At 61.1% G+C, this 20,577-nt stretch overlaps 1 protein-coding gene and 1 long non-coding RNA gene across 9 annotated transcripts in view; one reads left to right on the forward strand and one right to left on the reverse strand.

Annotated features, from left to right (window-relative positions):
* The window catches only part of SYT7 (synaptotagmin 7), a 61,899-nt gene that overhangs the window by 20,317 nt on the left and 21,005 nt on the right, over positions 1–20,577 (reverse strand). For 2 of the 8 annotated variants that reach the window (XM_045039411.1, XM_023239904.2), the window contains exons 2-6: positions 16,192–16,295; positions 11,767–11,846; positions 7,625–7,756; positions 6,494–6,718; positions 2,744–3,115 (exon numbers count right to left, since the gene is read on the reverse strand). In XM_045039411.1, coding sequence (XP_044895346.1) covers positions 2,744–3,115; positions 6,494–6,718; positions 7,625–7,756; positions 11,767–11,846; positions 16,192–16,295 — 913 coding nt within the window. The remainder of the gene's footprint in view (positions 1–2,743; positions 3,116–6,493; positions 6,719–7,624; positions 7,757–11,766; positions 11,847–16,191; positions 16,296–20,577) is intronic. The other 6 variants (XM_023239905.2, XM_023239906.2, XM_023239907.2 and 3 more) reach the window with 6 other exon arrangements.
* On the forward strand, positions 317–1,476 carry LOC123380630. The gene is made up of 2 exons (XR_006586651.1): positions 317–578; positions 956–1,476. It is a non-coding gene; the product is annotated as an uncharacterized LOC123380630 (long non-coding RNA).

Here is a 20,577-nt window from a genome sequence, read left to right on the forward strand (position 1 = left end):
GGATGGAATGTTCTGGAAGGGGGAGGGGGATCCTGGGTCAGGAAGTCTGCCCCTTCAACCACAGTCGGAGAGGGCAAGGTTTAGATAAGAAGGGCCAGCTGTGGTTGTTTCCCAGAGGGTGGGCAGAAAGGGAACTGGGAGTAGGAGAGGGGTGGCCCTTCGGGGGGGGGGGTGGCATTGGGGGGGGGTGGGAGATGGCCGTGAGGGCCGAGGGAGGGAGGGGAGCTACGTGGTTGCACTGTCCTTCCAAAGATGTCCAGGCATCTTTGTCCTGGGCCTGTCACTCCAAGGCTGACCCTCGTGCCGGCATCGAACTTTCGGGGAACAACTCCACTTCCCTCAGGACAAATCCTCCTTTTCTTCTCTGCCCACCGGTACTGCTTCAGAGTTGGTAAAATTCCATTTGGCTGCTCGGGAGCTGGTGGAGCTGGGGGAAGGAGAACCCAGCGAAAACAACATGTTTTTCCCCCCGGTTAATGCATTTTTCAGATACTCCTTTTCGCTCTTCTTAAAAACAAAACGGCTCCTCTGCATAAATTCCCGATTTGTCATTCTCTCCAGCAACACAGGCTGCAAGGGTGAGAACGAGGGACAAGAGGAGGGTCTGGGGAGAAGCTGGTGGTACTGGGGGGGGTGGGGAGTTCACACCCATTAAGCAGGAGGAACGGCCACCCTCCCCGCGAGAGGGGGTGGGGTCCTGGGAGGCCTGGCCAGCCCTCCCGCCCTGACTCTCTACCTGGAAGGCAGCATTTGGGGCAAGAAAAGGGCCTCAGAAGCACACCAGCGAAACTGGAAGGCAGGGGTCAGAGGTGGGCAAAGTACAGCTGGTGGCCTGTCTTCCTGCAGCCCACAAGCTAAGAATGGCTTGCGCGTGTTTAAAGTGTTGCTTTAAAAACTGTGATCGAGACCACGTGTCCCACAAAGCCTAAAATATTTATGATCTGGCCCTTTACAGAAAAAAATTTGCCGACCCCTGCTGTGAGGAATGACAAGAGGCGGAGGTGGGGAGCTGGGTGAGCTCCAGAGGTGGCAGGAGAGGGGCCCATAAAGCCAGAGGCGGGCAGAGGAGCGTGGACAAAGGATGCTGGTGTCTGAGCTCCGGCTCATCAAATCCCAGTTGGCCGGGGGCTCAGAGGGCGGGGAAGAGTTGGTACACAGAGGCTTTCCTGCAGCCGCGTCCTTTCTTCCCAGGGCCTGGGGACGGCCCCTGCCCCGGTGTGATGGCTGCTAGAACAGGAGGCAGGGTAATGGCTGTGCAAAGAGCAGTCTGAGCTCAGGAGGAGCCGAGGGGTGCGGGGCCCGCGGGCTCCCGGTTCTGTTCAAGCCACAGCGGAACCAATTCCCTCCACTCTCCTAATTCGCACCAGTGCCACCGCATCCGTCCGGAAACAAACCACCACCTGGAAGCCAGGAGGCTCTGCTGGGCATCTTGTGACCTGCAGGCACCAGCTGGATCCCCAAGGGTCCTTGGATGGGGGAGAGCCCCAGCAGAGGCACTGCCTGGATTTGCCGAGTAGAGTCACAGGCAGCACGCGCTCCCGGGCCGGGGCCACGGGCCACTCGCACGGATATGGGAAGCTGGCGAGGCGGGGCCTCTTCCGTCGGGGTGCCTCTGCCGCGGCCAGTACTCCTGTCTGCCCTGGAGGCCTGGAGTCTCAGCTGGAGAGGCAGGATGCTTGGAGGGACCTGCCCTGCTTGTCTTCAGAATCCCCACATCTTGCCAATGAGCTGGGCTTTGACCTTGGCCTTCCCTTTCCTCCTCCCTTTCTCCTCTCCCAGGCTTAGTGCTGGTCTCTTGCTCCATGAAAAGTGCTCCCAGGAAGACCTGGGTGATGGGAATAATCCCCAGAGCCTGGAAGGAAGGTCATGTTAGGCCGGAGGAGGCGACTGATGCCAGGGACAAAAGCCCAGGTCTGCCCTGGGCTCTGAGAGTCCAGATGCCCAGAGTGATGGCAGAGAGAGGGAGCCCTGGGTGGGGGCCCTACCTGTGAGGGGGGTTCGGGGCAGCGCGTGGTTGGGGGGAATGAGGGATGGCTAAGATACCCACGGTGTGTGGTTACTTCCCAGACCCGTACACTTGAAAGGCTCTGATTGAGAAAGTACGGTTTCCAAAGCTTTGGGGGGAACATCTGAGGTTTGTCCTCAGGGGATGGGTCACTCTGGGAGCTGGAGGACAGGTGGCTGTAGAAGGTCAGAGAGGCAGAGGACAGGGCTGATGGCAGGGACAGAGGAAGTGAGAGGGAGGGAGGAAGTGTGGGGCGGGAAGGTGAGCGGAGTCGGAGTCGGGTTACAGGGAGGAGGTGATCTGGAGGGTTGGAGGCAGGGCCGGTGCCCAGGTTTGGGGGGAGGGGAGGAGGCTGGCAGGGAGGCCAGGAGCAGCCTGGGACTAGCGGGAAGAGGAGGCCGACCTGGCGGCATTGTCTAGTGTCCCCACTGACTTTTAGTGGGGGTGGGGGGACCTTCTCCAAGCCCCGGGAAGGGAACGAAGTCGTGGGGGGAGCTGCGGTCTCCAAAGGGGTGGCTCAGATAAGAATCCTTCCACGGGGATGGGGGGCGGTGGGGGGCCGGGGGTGGGGTGGGGGTGGTTCGGGCAGGAGCCTCCAGCCACAAGAGGCTGGGGAGGGGTCGGCGGAGTCTGCTCCCGCCACCCTGGCCACGGAGGGCCAGGGAGGCTCCCAAGGAGACGAGGGGAAAGAGGCTGGGTCGGGAGGTGGGGGCCGGCCCGCTCAGGGGGGGCACTTACAGGAAGGATTTCATGTCCAAGCCTCGGTTTCGAATCTGCCCCACCACGTGGTCCCAGCTGCCCGGGTTGGAGCGGCTGCGGCCGCCGCCGGCCGCCCGGTACTTGGAGCCGGCCGAGGCGCCCTGCCGGGCCTGGCCCCTGCCGTAGGCCCGGGGGTTGGGGCCCGGCGCCGAGCCCGTGTGGGCCTGCAGCTGGCCCAGGCTCTGGCTGGTGGTGGGCTGGCTGGGCTGCCGGCCCCGCTGGTGCTGGCTTAGCGGCTGTTGTAGGCTCTGCTGCCGCATCAGGGTGCGGGGTCGCTGGCATTTCGGCTCTCCCGCGGAGCTGGGGATAGACTCAAGGGTAGTGGCCGTGGACAGGGTGGAGTCCTCGAAACTTGGGGCGGGCGGAGGAGAGGAGAGAAAGGAGAAGCAGGTGAAGGGATCACAGTGGAGGAGAGAGGAGCCGAGGGTCAGGACTAGGAGGCCCCGGTGTGGGGCGCGCGCGCTGCCGGACCTCGCCAGGCCTCCGTCACGGTGGTCGCCGCTGCCGTTGCCGCCGCCGCCTCACCCGGGGGGGGGGGGGCCACCAAACCCCGAGCCCGCCCTGAGGTGCCCAGGTCGGCCCGGCCCAGCCCACCCTCCGGCCTCGGCTCGGCTGGCGCCCCGAACACCTCCTTGTCTGAGTGGCCGCGGGAGCTGTGGAGGCTGGAGGCCGCGTGGTGAAGGTGGCCCCAGGGCCCTGTGCCTGCCTTGTAGGAGGGAGCTGCTGCGGTCTCGCTGGGGGACCCCAGGAAAGTCTGCCTCTGTGATCTAAGCAAGGCTGGCCTTTGGAGGCATGAGGAAACCCAGGCCGGCGCGGGGCTGGCCTAGTAAAGTGGGGCGAGTCTGGGAGAGCCAGCGATTTGTATGTTTGGTCCATGGAGGCTGGGGACTGTCCCCGGACTTCCAGACCTCCGCGTTACGGCCAGGGCCGTCGGTGCAGATCTTTGCCCTCCTTCCAGACCTCCTCGTTTCTAGGTTCAGCATCCTTTCCTGATATCTTGGGAATGCCTCCCAGTCAGAGGAGGGGACCCAGGTAAGGAGCAGATGAGCCGGGAGCCCCGGGAACCACTTCTCCGGCCACTGTTCTGATGGAAAACTGGGTGACCGTGCATTTGCAAGAGGCCACCCTCCTAACGGGCCCACCGGCATCCCTGAAAAGTGCCAGTAAGGGGGCGAGGACAGACAGGGAACAGGACCTGGCTGATTAGAGGTAGTATGAGGTCAGAGTGACCCGGGTTCAAGCCCCATCTCCGCTGCTTCCTGACCGTGGGACTTTGGAAAAGTGAGCCCACCTCTCAGTTTCTTCATAAAACCCAGGTGAAAAGTACTCCTTGAGCTGCCTCTGCCCCAGGGTTGCCACGAGGACCTGATGAGGTCTGGCCCAGGGACATGCGTATTAGCTAACGCTCCCCGTGCCAGTGGCACCCACAAACATCGCAGGAGATGGGGGTAGGAAGGGTTAGAGACACACCCCCCCACCAGCCTCCCCAGGCAACCTGTCTCCTTGGTCCCCAGGCCAGAGATTTCAGCACCTCCGACCGGCAGGGCCAGAGCTCAGAGGTGCCAACCTCCTTCTCTGTCCTCTCCCTCCATTTCCCAAACCAGTGGTCTAGGGCAGGGGTTGGCAAACTATAGCCTGGGGGCCGCATCCGGTCCACCACCTGTCTTTGTAAATAAAGTTTTACTGGAACGCGCTGTCATTAATTCACATCCTGTCTACGGCTGTGACAGGCTTGAGTAGTCCTAAAAGGCACTATGTGACTTGCAAAGCCTAAGTATTTCCTATCTGGCCCTTTACAGAGAAAGCTTGCCGACTCCTGGTCTAGGACCACAGGGCAGCTGTGTCCCCTTGGGGGAGGCGGGGGGGGGGGCTGCCTGAGGGAGGGGCCCCAGGGCCTTGGAACCACTTTCACCACTGCAGCCAGACCTCAGCTTTGCTCATCCCGAGCCTACCCTGGGAACCAAAGCACAATAGTTAGGCTGCCCCTGTGGGCTGAGAGAGAGAACGAGAGAGAAAGAGAAAGAGAGAGAGAGAGAGAGAGAGAGAGAGAGAAAGAGAGAGAGAGAGAGAGAGAGAGGCAAAACATAGCTTTGGCTGGGGTCCTGGAGAGGGCAGCAGTCTTGCCTGGCTCAGGTCTGGAGTGGGGGCCACCACCAGGGACAGGCCCAGGCCTGGCCGGCCAGGTAGGCCCACAGCTCCCTGGGGTCAGGCTGAGGCAGGGGAGGACGATCCTCGGACGGCCTCCTCCTCCTCCTTGCTGGCCTCATTTTGATTTCCTATCACATCCAAAATTAGTCCAATTTACAACCTCTCAGTCACAGGAAGCTAAACTTGGTGCCTCCAGGCCCGGAGCCAGCGGATGGCACGAAGGCTTCAGCCGGCCTGGAGTCTGTGGCCGGAGCAGGCTGGGGAGGGCGGGGTGCTGGGCCTGGATCTCTGAGGGGGCGGGGTGTGGGGCCTCCCTCGGAGACCTTCCCGAGGCTCCACGTCAGGGCAGAAATCCACCTGTGTCCCCTCAGGCCGACAAGCAAATATGGTCTCAACACGGGGGCCGTCAGTGGTCCCAAAGGCGGGAATCCCAGGCCTTCTGACGAGAACCAGGAGGAGCCTGATTGGAGGGAACAGGACAGCCCACAGCTACGGAAGGGTCAGGGCTGCTGGTCCTCTAAGTGAGAGGCTGCTCCCTTCAGCTGGGAAGGAGGCAATTGTAACAGCCGAAAAGGGAACCTGAGTCCCAGTGGACGAGAAGGGGCACAGTTCAAAGGATTTAGAGCCTGAAAGGGCTCAGCTCTGGGGAAATGGAAGGTTCTACAAGCCCAGATGAGAATAAGGCTGCCCCATGGTGGAGGAGGAGAGACCACCCTCTGCTGAGAACGGGGTGGGGGGTGGGGGTGGCCAGCCCTACGTCCATGGCCCACGAGAGGCACTGTCTCGTTCGGCAAGCTCAGAGAGCTCTTGAAAAGGAAACGGCCCTCTGTCCGACGTCCAGACCACCCTCGTCAGAAAAGAGAAGCTCGCTGGGGCTCAGCAACCCAACCGCCAGGAACACACAACCCAACCGCTGACAGTGGGACGGCTCGCTGCCCAAGACTGGGACAGCCAGTGGGGATGGCCGAGGTGAGGATGAACCGATAGCGACGGCCCAGCTGCTCGTGGTGGCCTCGCAGGACGGATGGTGTCATGGTGCAAGCAAGAGTGGGGCAAGCCGATGGAGGCGCCGGATGGTCAAAAATGGAATGGCTCAGCCGCTGGGTCTAGAGCCATCTGCTGGCTGCAAGAGGGAAGGCGCGGTGGCAGGTGAGCGGCATACACAGGCTGAGAGTGGGCCAGCTCCCCGGGGGATGGGATGGTCCGATGGCTGAGCAACCGCGGTGGCCCGCAGAGGGATGAACTGACGGCTGAGATGGGGCGGCCAGTCAAAGAGGATGGGATGACCCCAGGATTGAAATGAAGCTGCCGTGGGGGCAGGAAATGGAATGACTTGGTCACGGGCAAGGAAAGAGACCGATGAGGGCGGCAGCAGCCGGAGGCCGAGATGCGACACCGTGTGGCTGTTAGTTGCGCCCGACGGCAAGGATGACGGGAGTCTCATGAAGGGATGGAATGAGCCAGGGGCCGAGGACGGCACCTCTGGGGGCAGCAGCGGGCGTGCCAGGGGGTCCCGCTGTCCACCCTGGACGGGGGCAGGCCCGAGCTCACGGCTCCGGCGGCCATGGGGCCATCACTCACTTGGACAAGTTGAGCTTCCCTGCGGCCAGGTGGCTCTGCACCGTCCGCCAGCGGCCTCTCCCCGCCTTGCCGCCGCTGCCCGGCTCGCTGGGGGCGGCCCCGCCGCTTCTCAAGGCGTCCTCTCCGGGTGGCGGCGCCGGTGCCGGCTTCTCCCCCAGCCGGCCTTCCCGCTCCACCGCCAGCCCCGCCGCAGCGGCCACTTTGGCGCCCGACAGGAGGGTGCCACTGGAGGCACGCAGGAGGCAGCCGGGCCAGAGGGGCACCGGGGGTGGCGGTGGGGGAGAGAGGGCAGGCCACACGTGGGGGTGGGGGGGGTGGGGTGGAAGAGGAAGAAAAACAACGACAGATAAAAGGAAGAGAGAGACAGCGAGAGAGGAGGAGAGAGAGACAGACGGACAAGAGACAGACAGAGAGAGAGAGAGAGACATCAGCACTGCAAATGGGTTAACAGCAGAGCCTGCAGAGAGGAGAGAGGGGACCGGGCGGGCGGGGGTCGGAGAACAACGCACCACGACAACGGAGGGGGGGCCCCTCCCCACCGCCTGGGGCAGGGGCGGCGGGGGTGGGGGGAGGGCAGCCACCTCCAAGTCTATCCCACAGGACAACGAAGGGTTAACGACGGAGGAAGAGCGGGCTGTCCAGGCCAGGAGGCCCCAAGGCAGGGAGAAAGAGAAAGCCGTGTTAGTCAGAGTTCATCACCACCACCACCGTCACCGCCATCACCGCCACCGCCACCACGACCACGACCACCGACCACCGACCACCGACCACCGACCACCGAGCAGCCAGGGCAGCAGCACACAGCGGGGAGGAGAAAGCGAGCCACACCGAGAGGGAGGGACCGAACGGGCAACCCCATCCTGACTGCACAGAGGGGTGGGGTGGGGGGCCCCGGGGGGGGGGCTGCGGAGGGGCTCTCCTGCGTGGCTGGCCCTGGGGGAGGGGACAGGAGAGGGGCAGGCGGGCGAGGGGAGGCAGGAGGGGTTGCTCGTCTCCATGGTCAGCCTGCCCATGGGTGCGTGGGTGGGGAAGTCCGGGGAGAGGAGCAGGAGGGGCGGTGAGGGCCGGGAGGGGGAGGAGGGCGTGCGCGGATACTCGGTACATATGATCAAACCAGGTAAAGTCACTCACTTGAGGGACAGTCGTGGGTCGCCATAAGGGGCGTAGGGTGAAATGTTTAGAATAAACTCCTTGGGAGGATAGGAGCTCCATTTCTGCTGCACTGTGCTCTCATTGTTATTCCAAAAGTCTCTGTCTAGATCGCTGGAGGGGCAGAGAGAGAGGGGAGAAAACAGGGAGATACAAGAAGAAACAAGAGCTGCAAGTCCTGCGGGGGCAGAGGGGGGACCGGGGCCCCGGGGGCCGGGCGCACACAGAGTGGAGGGGGCCAGGGTCTGCTCCTGCGGGAGGAAGAGAGGCGGCCGGCACACACACGCACGCGCCCGCACACGCGCACACACTCGAGGGCCGGGAGAAGCCGCGCAGAAAGGAGGCGAGCTGCAGGCAGGCACCACTGGAGCCTCGCACCCGGGAAGCTGGTGGGAGAGAGAAAGATGTTGAGAGAGGAGGGGAGGAGAGCGGGCGGGGGACAGGCCTGGGGCGGGATGGCGAGGGCAGCGGGAGGAGAGGGTACCGGTTTCTGGCTGGAAAGAGCGGAAAGGTAGATCAGACCCTGCGGCCAACTGGCTGGGTGGCCCCCCTCCCTGCCCCCCACCTGGCCTCGGCCTCCCTGCCTGCCAAACCCAGAAGGCTGGCTGTAACCGCTGGGCTGTCAGCTCTCCCAGGGGAGACCTGAGGTTCTCCCCTCTTCCATCCACCTCCACTGAGCCACTCCTGGGGCAGGCCGGGTGCCCGGCCCCGTCTTTCTCCTCCTCCCATTGGCCTGAGGTCCCCCAGCCTCCTCTGCTCTCTCCCCTCCTAGGACACGGAGGGCCTTTCCGTGACGGAGCTGCACTTTGCACTCACTGCAGACGTGGTGGTTGGGTCGCCCCCTCCGCCCCCAGAAACGAGAAGCACCTCCAGGCCCCTGACCTTGCTGAGGGTGTGACCAAAGTCACCAGGAGCCCTTCAGGTCCAATGTTTTGGGGCCCGTGGTGGCGGGGAGCCTGCCCTTCTCTGTGGGGGCTGATGGGCACGCTCGACCTCGGGCCCTTGACACGTACCTGACCTGCCAGCCACGGCAGCCTCTCCCTGTGCCCCTGTCCCTTTCCAAGGTGGAGTCTGGAAGGGACCCTCGGCCCCAGTCTTCCCACCCCCTCCTGCTCTGAGACAAGTCATACCAGCGAAGCAGATATGCTGGAAGCACAGAGAATGTGGGGACTTCCGTTGGGGGCGGGCTGCAGAAACCTCAGCCGTCAGAAGGCACAGCCTGGAGATCCCAGGAGCCAAGGACAAGGGGCTCCATCAGCTTGTCTGTCAGGCTCCTGGGGCCCCGAGGAGCAGGCCTGGGAGCACAGGGAGAGGAAAGGCAGAAGAAACAGGCCAGAGGAACATTCCGGAAGGGAGCCATGCCTGAGACCTCAGAAGTGCATCTAGGGGAAGGGGCCCCAGGGAGGGCTGTGAGGCATGGGCCCGGCTTGTGTCGGGGCTGTGCCATTGCTCAAGGCCAAGGCAAGGGCCCTGCTGGGGGCGGGGGAGGGCACTGCGGGGGAGGCACACCCCCTGGAGATGGAGCAAACTTGTTCTTGGGGGGCCTGCTTCTCCCCCCCCCCACCCAACTGCTGGAGCTTCACCTTGACCTTGACCTTGGTTCTCAGCCTTAGACTTGGGAAGAAAGGAGAGAAGCTGAGCTGCCACCACAGGCCCAGAGGAGATGGTGGTCCCGGCCCAAGGGGGGTGTGGACAGCACATGTCTGTCCAGAGTGCACCCTGGAAATGTCTCACAAGGACTGCCTACACGGGGTTCAAAGCCAAAGTCCTGAGCCAGTTTGTGAGTAGGGCAGTGGAGGCTAGGGTGGGAGAGGCAGGACAGGACCTCAGCACTGGGAGGCCCGTCCCTGGGGAGGATCCCTCAGCAGAAGACCCTTTCCCTGCCAGAGACATCCTTTGGTCCCCCTCCTCCAGCATAACAGAGATGGAACAGTTGGAAGGCCTCCCTCCCCCTGCCCCCTCCAGATCTCCAGAATCGAGGGCCATCCAATCCTAGGTCCTGGAGAGAAAGAGCCACCAGGGTCATCACTGCGAGGCTGGTCTCCCACCCTCTGTTCCAAGGAGCTTCAGGGTCCCTCATGTTGTCTGTTGCGAGACTGGAAAAGAGGATCTTTAATTTTAAAAGTTTGGGAAACACAGGTTCCTCTACTGCAGGACTTCTCAGAGCCTTTCATGTGTCAATGAATACCAGTATCTCCAAGAGGGAGATACAGTGTGCAGTGTTTCCCAAACTTAGTTGGTCATGGAACCCATGAAACCTCAATGATTCGTAGGGTGACTATTGATCATTGACGGAGTGCTTTGAGGAACACAGTTTGGGAAGCACTGCTGAAGAATGCAACTTCCCGGGATCCTTGACAAAAGATCCCTTTGGAAGAGGTCCTAAGCCCAGGAGGAGATCGTGCAGTGGGTGAGCCTTACTTCCTGCCACTGTACTGGCTTTGGGCCCTGGCAAGAGGTAAAGGCCTAGGAACCTAAGGGCATGTAGACATGAACCGGTGGTGGTTTCGTTCCTCTGAGGCAGAGGCTGTGACAGCTCAGCAGGGTGGGAGGGGGCAGGGGCTGCAGGGCTACAGAGAAGTGGGGGACCCACTGCTGCCCCCACTTGGTCTTAGAGCACTCATGGATGCTGTCCCAGCCTGCGGAGCCTGCTGTCTGCCCTCCTCCTGGCTGGGCATCCCGTCTCCTCTCACAGGCCCTTTCCACGACTATCCAGAACACATACAACCTCAGGTTACGGTCACCTGGCAGAGACAGGCCCCCTGGCCCAGCTGCAAACTGGGTTAGGGGCCTGGTCTGGAGGCGGCGGAGGTGCTGGGCTGGCCCCACGTGGTCCCTCTCTGCCTTCGGGAAGCCTGGGGCCCGGGCTCTGCCACAGCCCTTGAGACCTGCTAGCTCTTGGCTTTGAAGACCGGAGAGTGCGCAACCAGACCCAGCTTCAAAGGCTCTCCGAGGCCTCCTCCTGAGCCTCCTCCCACCCCCAACCTCGGCAGACCCACCCCGCCACTTGCCCACCTCCCCCGCCCCCCCCAACCGCCAGACACACACCCACCGGAAGCTTCTGTGAAGGCCCCAAACAGGGTCAGAGCTAGAGATGAAAACAAGGAGGAACAGGGAGGGAGCCCTCAGGAGCAGGGGAGAGGGAGAAGGGAGTGGGAAGAGAAGAAGGGAGAAGGATGGACAGGAAGGGGGACAGACTAGGCAGTGGGAAGGGGGCAGGAGAGAAGGTGTGGGGCAGGGCTGGTGGGGGCTCTGAGTTAAAGGGAGGCAGGGTGGGGCGGCTCTCCTTCAGGCCAAGCCCCTTGCTGGCAGGCTCGGCCCTCGCCAGGCTAGAATGGAGGGGCACCCAGCCCTCCCTCAGCCTGACAGCCCCCCCCAGTGAAGGCCTGCGTTCAGCAGAGAAGGCTCTCGAGAGAACCCTCCCGCTCCGAGCCTCTGGCCAGGTGGGGAGGTTGGCGGGGGGGCTTCCCTTTGTGTGTCCCAGCAACCCTGGCCAAGGCGGTCCGGGGAAGGCAAGCCTGCCTACTTGCAGAGGGATCTCAGAGCGGGAAGTCTGGAAGTCTGGGTGCTTCAGAGGCAGCAAGACAGGCCTTGGGGGCCAGGAGTGACAGAGAAGGGAAGAGTCCCCATTGCTCTGCTTCCCCAAGTGGCCCAGCACTGAGGTCTGCCCACCTTCCAAGTCACCCTCAGGGTACTGCTGAGGTCTTCAGTGAGAGCCTGAGCACCCCAGGAGAGGGGATCCCAGCCCAGGGGCTGCGGGAGGAGTTCGGATATGCAGGGGAGCTAGGAGGGGGGTGGGGATGGTGTGTGATGTGGAGGAACCAGCAACCAGGGTTGAGGGAAGAGGCAGACAGTGCTGGGAGTGAGCAGCCGGAAGATGGGGCTGGGGTCCTTGGAACGCTGTGAGGGTCTGAGGGACACAGGCAGAAAGGGTGGAGCCCTGGGGCCACCCTGAGGTGCTAGAAGTGTGCAGGGGCCGGGGGGGGGGGGGAGCAGGGAGAGAGAATGGCCCCAACGCGTGAGGGGGAAACTGAATGCGTGTGGCCAGCTCTGGGGAGGGGGGAGGCTCCTCCCACTTGGGCTGCCTGGGCGCTCCCACCCCAAACTCGAAGCCTGGCACCTACTTGATGGCCTTCTTCTCACTGCGCCCACGCCCTGAGTCTGGCGTGCCCACGGTCTCCAAGGAGTTCTTGTAGCGTTTGCCCTGTGGAGACAGCACCAGGGTCACTCCTGGGAGACAGGACTGCACCCTCCCTGCCTCCCCAGAACGGGCCTGGGTAGGGGAGTGGGCTGGGCCCGGCTGTGGCAACAAGATCTGAGGCCAAGGTGTGAAGGCGTCACCACGGTACCTGCTCCCCGGTTGGTAACCCCTTGGCCCCATAAGGCTCTAGGACCGACTCCACTCCTTGACTGGCACCCCATCCCTGACCCCCAGGGATGGGGCCCCTCCTGTCTGCCTGTCTCCTGGGGCTCTGGCCCGGCTCCCAGAAACACATCTCCCTCTGCCACGGACAGACGGCTCTCAGGCGCCTGGCCACGTCACCGCTCCCAGATGGTGGGGGTGGCATCCTGCAGGGCAAGGTTGGCAGTGGCCAGTGACGTGAACGGCGGGGGCGGGGAGAGGGCCTCGTGCCCAGTCGTGCCCAGGACAGTGCCCAGCACTGTCTGGGGGCTCCCTGGGGTCCTCCTGCCTCAGGCAGTAAGGCAGAGTGGGGCTGGAGCGCTCTCCTCTATAGGAAGGCAGCTTTGGGAAGAAAGGCAGCCCCCCAGCTCTGAGGCTGGGGCAGCCGACCAGCACCCCAGAGTTCCTCACGCCTGCCTGAGCCGGGGGGAAGGGCACGGCCTGCCGTCCAGGCGCTCTGGGTCCCCTGGCTCCAGGAAGGGCCATGGCTGAGCTGGGGACTGGGCCTGCTGCCGGGAAGGTGAGTGCCATTCACCTTCTCGGTTTGGGTTTCTAAATTTAGCTCATGCAGCGCCCAGCACCATTAACATTCCTGACTGTCACCAAGCGTCCTCACGTGCACCAATGGGCCATGGGCCTGGGGCGGGCCCAGGGCCGATGCGGGCAGTGGGGTGGCAGCACACACACACAGACACACACACACACACACACACACACACACACACACACACTGACACGTGCACACACGTTTCCCCAACATCCCACATGTGCACCGACACCACAACACTCGATGACTCCGCCCGCCCTAAAGCAAAGTGAAAGGCGCACCACGGTGCTCCCCGTGCTCCCCCGACACTCCTGCCAGCCGCAGCCCCTGCCAGGGCACGGGAGCCGCCCATCTGGGGAGCTGGGCAGAGGTAGCAGAACCCCCCAGAATGGTGCGGGGAAGGGGGTGGGTCCTCATTCCATCTCCAGCACCCCCAGGTCTCGGGGGCGACTGGGTCCTGGTCCCAGCAATGCCACACCTTCCCCACGTCACCCCGGTTGACGCTCCTTGCCCTCTCTGACCTCCTTTTCCTCCTTTCTGAAAAGGTGTGCTGTCTCCAGATGAGCCCCGGGTCCCTCATCCTTCCGGGTTCTCATCGCAGAAATTACTGCTTCTCTCCTGGCTTTACTTTAGCTCCCACCCCGGGGGAACACAGCCCAAAATGGCAGGGACCGTTTGGTCTCTAGTACTCGGTATGGAAGCTGGTACCCAGCAGTTCTCAAAAAATGATCACACAGGAGCGCCACCCCCCCTCCCCCGGCAGTGCCCCACCTGCCCTGGGGACTCAGCCCCAGCTGTTGCCTCTGAGCCAAAACTTTAAGAGTTAAAAAAAAAGCAGAGGTATTGGATCCTCTGAGTCTACAAAAGCTGCCCTCACTCCAGCTCTGCTCTGTCCCATCATTACCCAGAAGTTCAAATCTCGAACAATGCCCAGTCTGGACTGGGAAGATCAGGGCCTGGGGTTGTTCCATGCTGGCCAAGGGCCCTTCTCTGGGCAGGACACAGGGAAGAGCCCCATCCCCAGCATTCCCCCCACACCTCAGGCAGTGTGGCCCAGGGAGGACCCTCCAACCCCACCCCTCACTCCCTCTCCTGTCTCTCCCTGGCCTCGGCTGGAGAACCTGCCTCAGTCAGCACCTGCTTCTAAGGCCGGTCAGCTGCCCCTCCCCCAGGCCAGGCCTGGCTGGGGTGGGCTGTCCCCAGTTCATCCAGGGCCTGCCCCTCTTTCTCCCACAGCTCAGAGAACTTTCCCCTCTGGCTGCAATGATCACTCTGCAGCAGGGGCCGTGGGACTATGGGGGACAGGAACGTGGGCAGGACTTGACTTGGGGGGCAAGGGATGTTAATGGGGCAACGGTAGGAAACCCAGGCAGCGTCCAGGAGACACTGGGTGGCTCCAGAGGAACCCAATACCATCAGCCTGCTTCTCAGGGAGGGGGTTGGCCAGGCTGATCTGGAAAGAGCCAGCTGGAGATTAAGGAAGTTATTAATGTTTGGAAATGGGATCTGGGCTGTCAGGGTATCACATCACTGCTGCTGGGGGGACAGGCGGGCAAGGAGAGCCCAGTAACTGCAGGGAGCGTTTTAAAGCCCCTTCCATAAAGCACAGAGACAGTCCAGGCAGAAGCCCCCAGGTCCCTCTGATGTGGGGGGCCGGGGGAGGGGTTGTGGCAGGGTTGGGGGCTGGGCAGCTCGGGGGAGAAAGTCAAAAGGGACAGACAGACTGTGGCTTGGACCCCTGGAGAAGTTCCTGGCTGGAGGCTGGGAGGAGGGGCTGGGGCTCTAAGATGCCTGAGGGGCTTCCCGCACTGACAGCCCCCCACCTGCTACAAAAAGCTGTCATCTTCGGATGCTGGTCCCCAGGTGAATGGGGTGGGGGTGAGGCTCTCACCACAGCACACACACACACACACACACACACACACACACACACACACTGCAGCACTTACCACAAGAGGCCGGGACAGTGGGGACGAAGCAAGCTTCAGCTCACTCCGGTGGGGATCTGATGAGAAGCACATCCCCTCATGCAGAGGTGAACACACACATACACACACACACACACTGCACCAATACCCTCAAAGTCGACGCACTCAGCACAAAGCCCCCCACTCAAGGTCACCCGCAGGGCCTGCTCATACACTTTCCTCTGCCTTCAAACACATACAGACGGATGGACAGCCCGACAGGCCGACAGGCCCCGCAACAAGACGCACAGGGCTGCAGTGTGTGCGTGCTCAGCCACTCCCACGGCCTCTGAGGACACTCGCATACGTAGGCACGTGGCCAAGCCCCCTCCTCCACCTTCCCAGATGTAGACACGGGAGATCCAGGGACAATGCAGGCAGCCAGCCTGTCTCCACATACCTGCGCTCCCACACCCGGAGTGGGCCCAGGTTACACATACGCTCATACTTGGGGCACAAGGGGGCCTTCTCCATGGCTCCTCCCCAGAGGAAGGAGCCACCTGAAGCTGGATATCCCAGGATGGAGAGCCGTGTTCCCAGTTCCTGAGTGTGCCTTTCCTGAAGGAGACCTGCTGGGTTATGGGCCTCTTGGGTCCTTCCCAGAGGTATCTGCCCCCTTTCCTTCCATAGGATTGGGGCTTGAAGCCCCTACCTACACAGTGCCCACGGCCACAGCCCTCCTCGCCTCGTCCTTAAGGCCCCTCTGTGACCAGGCAGTGACACCTGGCCCCCACTCCCACCGTGCACAATCTAGGAAATGGAGGTACCTGCCAGGGACCCTTCTTCACCTAAGCCCAGGAAAGTCCCCACATCTGGGACACCTCTGGGTCCACCTTTAGTTGTGCCCCACCACACCCCCCCCCCCAAAATCCCCACTGCACTTCTGGGTTGGGACAGCAGGACTGGGGTAGGGGAGGAGGAGGGGAAGCGGGGTGGTGGTGAGGGGGGGTCTAGCCTTGCAGCCACTTCTGGGGAACTGGTGGCTGCAGGCGGGTAGATGGCTCAGCCCGGCTCCCCCTCCTGGGGCCTTCGGGTGATGAATGTCCCTCCTGATGGTCTCGTTACTTATTGATGGCCTAATCCTGCTCGTTAATTCCCCAGCCCTCGTTAAAAATGAAAAGAAGCCGTTTGTGCTTGTACAAACCCCAAGAACCAGGATGGATGTGCGGGAGCTGGGGGTGGGGCGGGGCGGGAAGCGCCTCCTCATTGGCCAGGAGACAGGGCTCGGCCACGCCCAGCCCTGGGGAGGTGGGGCAGTGGGCGGCAGGGAGTGGGGCGGGAGGCGCTGGGGTTGGAGGGAGCCTAGATTCTCCGTCTGCGCGGAAGCGTAAGGTTCTTTATGCTGCAGGTGGGGCGTGTGTGCGTGTAGTTGCGAGCGTGTGGAACGCCTGAGACCCACGTCTGTCCACAAACGTGTCCCTAGGTGTGTGGTTCTGGGTGTACACCCAGACAGATGGGGCCAACATCCAGGCAAACGCAGTGCGTGCATGCGTGTGAAATTCTGCGGAAACGTGCCTGACGAGGTGGGCAAGTGGATCATCTGCGCGCGCCCTTGGGCGGGTTCACGAGCCAGTAGTCGTGGGGGGTGGGGTGCAGGGCCAGGCCCCAACCCCCGGGCCCTCAGGAGCCTCACCAGTTTGCGCTGACACCAGTGGCAGAGGCCGCAGAGGACGACAGTGACGCTAAGGCTGACGGTGATGATGGCAGAGACCAGCAGGACATCGCGGGTGGGCGCCCCTGGGGAGGACACACACAGGTCAGACCCTCATTGGCCAGGGCCAGCCACCTTCCCTTGGCTCAGGGCCCCCCAGAACAATCACCGGGTCCTTCCATTTGGCCCCCCACTGGGAGTTCTGAGTCTCAAATTCTATTCCCAGCGAGGCCTTGCTGGCTGACCTTAGGAAGTTCCTTCTTTTCTCTGTGCCTCAGTTTCCTCATCTGTAAAATGGAGGAATTGTGCAGGTTGAAGTTCCTCCCAGGCCCTCCCTGCATGGGCTCTGCTGAGTCCAGAGGATCCACACCATCCCCCAAACTTGACATCTCAAAGGGAGAGGCCAAGTGTGTCCCCCAGCCCAGCCAGGCCTCAGTGGACACTTCCAACCCCCCTAAAAAAGCCACTGCCTCTGCACAACCTTCCTGCCCAGCACCCTTCCATCCCCTCCAACACTGAGCCACACTGCCAGCCGACTTTGCCCAAAGGACGATGACTAGTTCCTACAGTCTCTCTCAGGCCACCTGCCCCATGGGCACTAACAGACCCTCAGAAGTATCTGGCCCAAACTCAACAGTGACATGTGTAGTCAAAGAGGGAATTTCTGGAACTCTCAGACCAGCTCTCACTCCCTTTAGCTCAGCTTTCCTTGGGCTGGAAGCCCACCCAAGTGGCCTCTGTACATATTGACCAAGCCTCAGCCTCAGGTCCTACCCTGTAGGTTCCAGTCCCACCTGAGACAGGCTCCTGTCTTAAATGCTCACAGGGGCCACCCGGCAGCTTCCATTCCAAGAGCTCCGGGGTCTCATACTTCAGGAGTGGCAATGGTGATACACCTGCCCTGGGAGGAAGATCCCAGGTTTCTGTGCAAATCCCACCACTTGCTAGCTGTGGCTTTGGACGAGTCGCATAACCACTGAGTTTTCTCCTGTGGAAATGTGGATTAAACCTCCTCCCTGCCTTCTCCCAGGTGGTTGCAAACACGAGCCCAAACCAAATGCAAGGAAAGCAAAATTTCACCAGAAATTCTCATGTGGGGGAGTGAGTCGAAAGAGAGCAGCATAGATCACACGTGCACTGTAAATATGTGTGCACTAGGATGCGTCCTAAAGACAAGTAGACACTGTTTATTTACAGAGGAGCCTGCGTGGGCTTTTCGGTGCCAGAGATGGTGGTAATTAAGAGTTGACGGTATCTGTCTGGTCCTGCTTCCTGCGGTTTTAACTTCTGGGCTCCCAGTCTCTCTTGCTTGGCTGTGGGGCCTCGTGGAGAAGGGCCCAGCGGTTCCCCCGGCTCTCAGGGGCCTCGGAGCTCCCTCCTGCCACCACTCTAGTGCTCTAGGCAGCCAGTTTAGCACTTGGTCTCCCTAGAATCCTGCTTGGGCCCTGCCTCTCCCTTCTCAACTTCCTGAGCCTCCCAGCTGTGGGAAAAGGCCACCTTGATCGGGTCCCCACCTGTCCACCTGCCAGGCCAACTAAGCTTCCTCCTGTCCGGGGGGTCCACAGGCTTGGCCCCCAGGAAGTCCCTGCACCCAGTTCACTGTCAACCTCAGGGCACACAGTACCCAGGAGCTCTGACCTGGACAACCAGCAGGCACCAACAGGAACCGGTCCTGCCCTTCCCAGCCCGGGGTGGAGGAACACAGCTCTGCCAGACTGGAGGGGTCACATCTGCCAAAGTTCTCAGGCCAAATGGCAGGCCTCCGTCTTTAACCTCCAGGCTTCTGAGGGAAGGGGGGCAAGACACGTGGGGACAGTGGTAGCCATAGTAACCATAGGTCTTGCCACCAAAGTCCCAGGAAAGGGGCCTGCACTTTCCCCAGCTCCATAGGAACTTCCCCTGCCCTGCTGGAAGGGTCTGGGAAAGCAGGTGACCTTATACCTTCCTCTGCTGAACTTGCTTTTATTTTTATTGAAAAAAAATTTTTTTTAACGTTTATTCATCTTTGAGAGACAGAGAGAGACAGAGCATGAGCGGGGAAGGGGCAGAGAGAGGGAGACCCAAAGCAGGCTCCAGGCTCCGAGCTGTCAGCACAGAGCCCGACGAGGGGCTCCAACTCACGAACTGCGAGATCATGACCTGAGCCAGAGTCGGACGCTCAACTGACTGAGCCACCCAGGTGCCCCTGAACTCGCTTTTAAATAAAATAAATTCCATTCTTGGACTGAGCGTTCTTCAGCCACTATCCATTAAGAATCTATCATGAGGGGTGGGGCGCCTGGGTGGCTCAATCAGTTGAGCATCAGACTCTTGGTTTTGGCTCAGGTCATGATCTCACAGATCATGAGTTCCAGCCCTGAATCGGGCTCTGTGCTGACAGTGCAGAGCCTGCTTGGGTTTCTCCCTCTCTCTCTCTCTCTCTCTCTCTCTCTGCCCTTCCCCACCCCTCTCAAAATAAATAAACTTAAAAAAAAAAAAGAATTCAGATAATTATTTCTTAGCATGTCAGGTGCCCCAGAACCAGTGAGCGGCAGAACAGACAGCCTGGGGCTCCAGACTCCAAAGTACCCAAGAAAAGACCCAAGTGTGAGTGAAGCTTCTGCCTCTTAATAGCTGAGTGGCCTTGGACAAGGGTCTTAAGCACTCAGTGTCTTCAAGTAAAGATCGAATGGTGCCCACCCGTGGGGTTAGTGTTAGCACTCAACAGATAGGTATTATTATTAAGGTTGATGGTGTTTGTTTTCTCGCCGGTGTAAACAGAGGGCTCTGGGAGCACAAACGAGGAAGTCACCGCTGGACTAGGGAGCTATCCGGGGAGGCTTCCGCGAGAAGGGGTATTCGGTGTGGTCTGGCGGATGGCTGTGAGGTGAGGTAGGATATTCCAGGCATTGGAGGCAGCAAGAGCCAAGGGGAGAAGGGATAAAGAGGAGTCAAGCACGTTCTTGAGGAACTGGACTAGGTCAGTGGGGCCTGATGGGGAAGGGGCTTGTCTGTCAGGCTGAGGGGCCTGCTGTGTTTCGCAGGCCATGGGAGCCATGGAAGGTTTTTGAGCAGGATCAGAGGGGGTGTTAGCAAGCTCTTGCTGTGGCAGCTGTGGTGCTGTGGTAGGAGGCCCGTTCCAGCTGGGTTCCTCTGCTCTAACACGCTCTTCATGCACCCCGCCCCCCCCCCCCCATACATCTTGGCCATGGGGCGATTCTCAAAGGCGCCTACCTCCTCTCTCTGCCAAAAAAGGGCTGTCTCAAAACTGTTTCTCAACCCCTGCTGTAGGAAGAGGGCGCCTGAGGACAAAGCCTATCAATCCCAGAAGCCAGGGGGCACACACTTGGAACAGTCCCCAGAGACCCAGGGAGGGCCCATCTTAAACAATTAGCATTCTGGGGGCATGCGGAAGGAGCACTGGGCTTGGAGTCTAGGAAAACGAGTCTGAGGCCGTTCTGGCCACTAACCAGATGTGGCCATGAGCAAGGCGATCAACCTCTCGGATGTCAATGCCTTCATCTGTGAAAGAGCTGCCCCTTACTCTGATGACGACACAGGTGTCCTAGGTGCTCCCCGCGGGGTAACAGCTCAGCCCTTCAAACAACTTTAGTAAACATTACGGTTGTCCCCATTTTGCAGATGGGGAAACTGAGACACAAGAGGGTCAAGAACCTTGTCCGAGGTCATTCTGGTAGCAGGTCGGGGACCCAGGATTCAAACCCAGGCAGCCCAGTTCAAAGGCTACTCTCTTTGCTTTGGGTGCCCCTTGGAACTCTTAGGGTTCCCAGGAATTTCTCTGGGGCTACGGAGGCGGATGCTGAGCCGATGAGGCCATGGTCTCTCAAGCCCTCTTCAACAAGGCAGCACCATCTCCCTGGTTCACATCTTGGTTTTTGTAGAAAGTTCCATTTGAAGAAAGAGATGGGTTGCTAAGGAAGAGCTGACCCCCCTAGATCGGGGAGCCTAGGATCCTCGACAGCACAGGGTGGATGCTGTCATCTTCCGGGCAACGAGTCTGACCCCTCCCCCGCCCAGGCCCCCAGCTTCCCCCAGAGAGCCCTCGGAGCCGGGGTGGAACAAATGCATGTCACTGCAAATTGCATTGATGCTGTGACCGAAAGTGACATGGTGTCCTCAGCCAGCAAGTGACATTGCCATCAAGGGGTGCTGGCGTGGGTTCTTGCCTGCCAGCCGGAGCGAACCCATCCCCACAGCATGGAGCCACTCTGTTGGGGGCTGGAAGGGGCCTCTGCCATCATGGAGTCTGGCCCCCCGTAATGCGCAAACCCTCTGGGCAGCCCTGTGGGTGACAGGAAGGAGGCAGGCCCTCCGCCAACAGGCATCATTAGGGAGGGTTGCTGTGTCTCGTGCTGAGCAGAATCTGTC

Source organism: Felis catus, chromosome D1 (assembly GCF_018350175.1).
Source record: "Felis catus isolate Fca126 chromosome D1, F.catus_Fca126_mat1.0, whole genome shotgun sequence".
NCBI lineage: Eukaryota > Metazoa > Chordata > Mammalia > Carnivora > Felidae > Felis > Felis catus.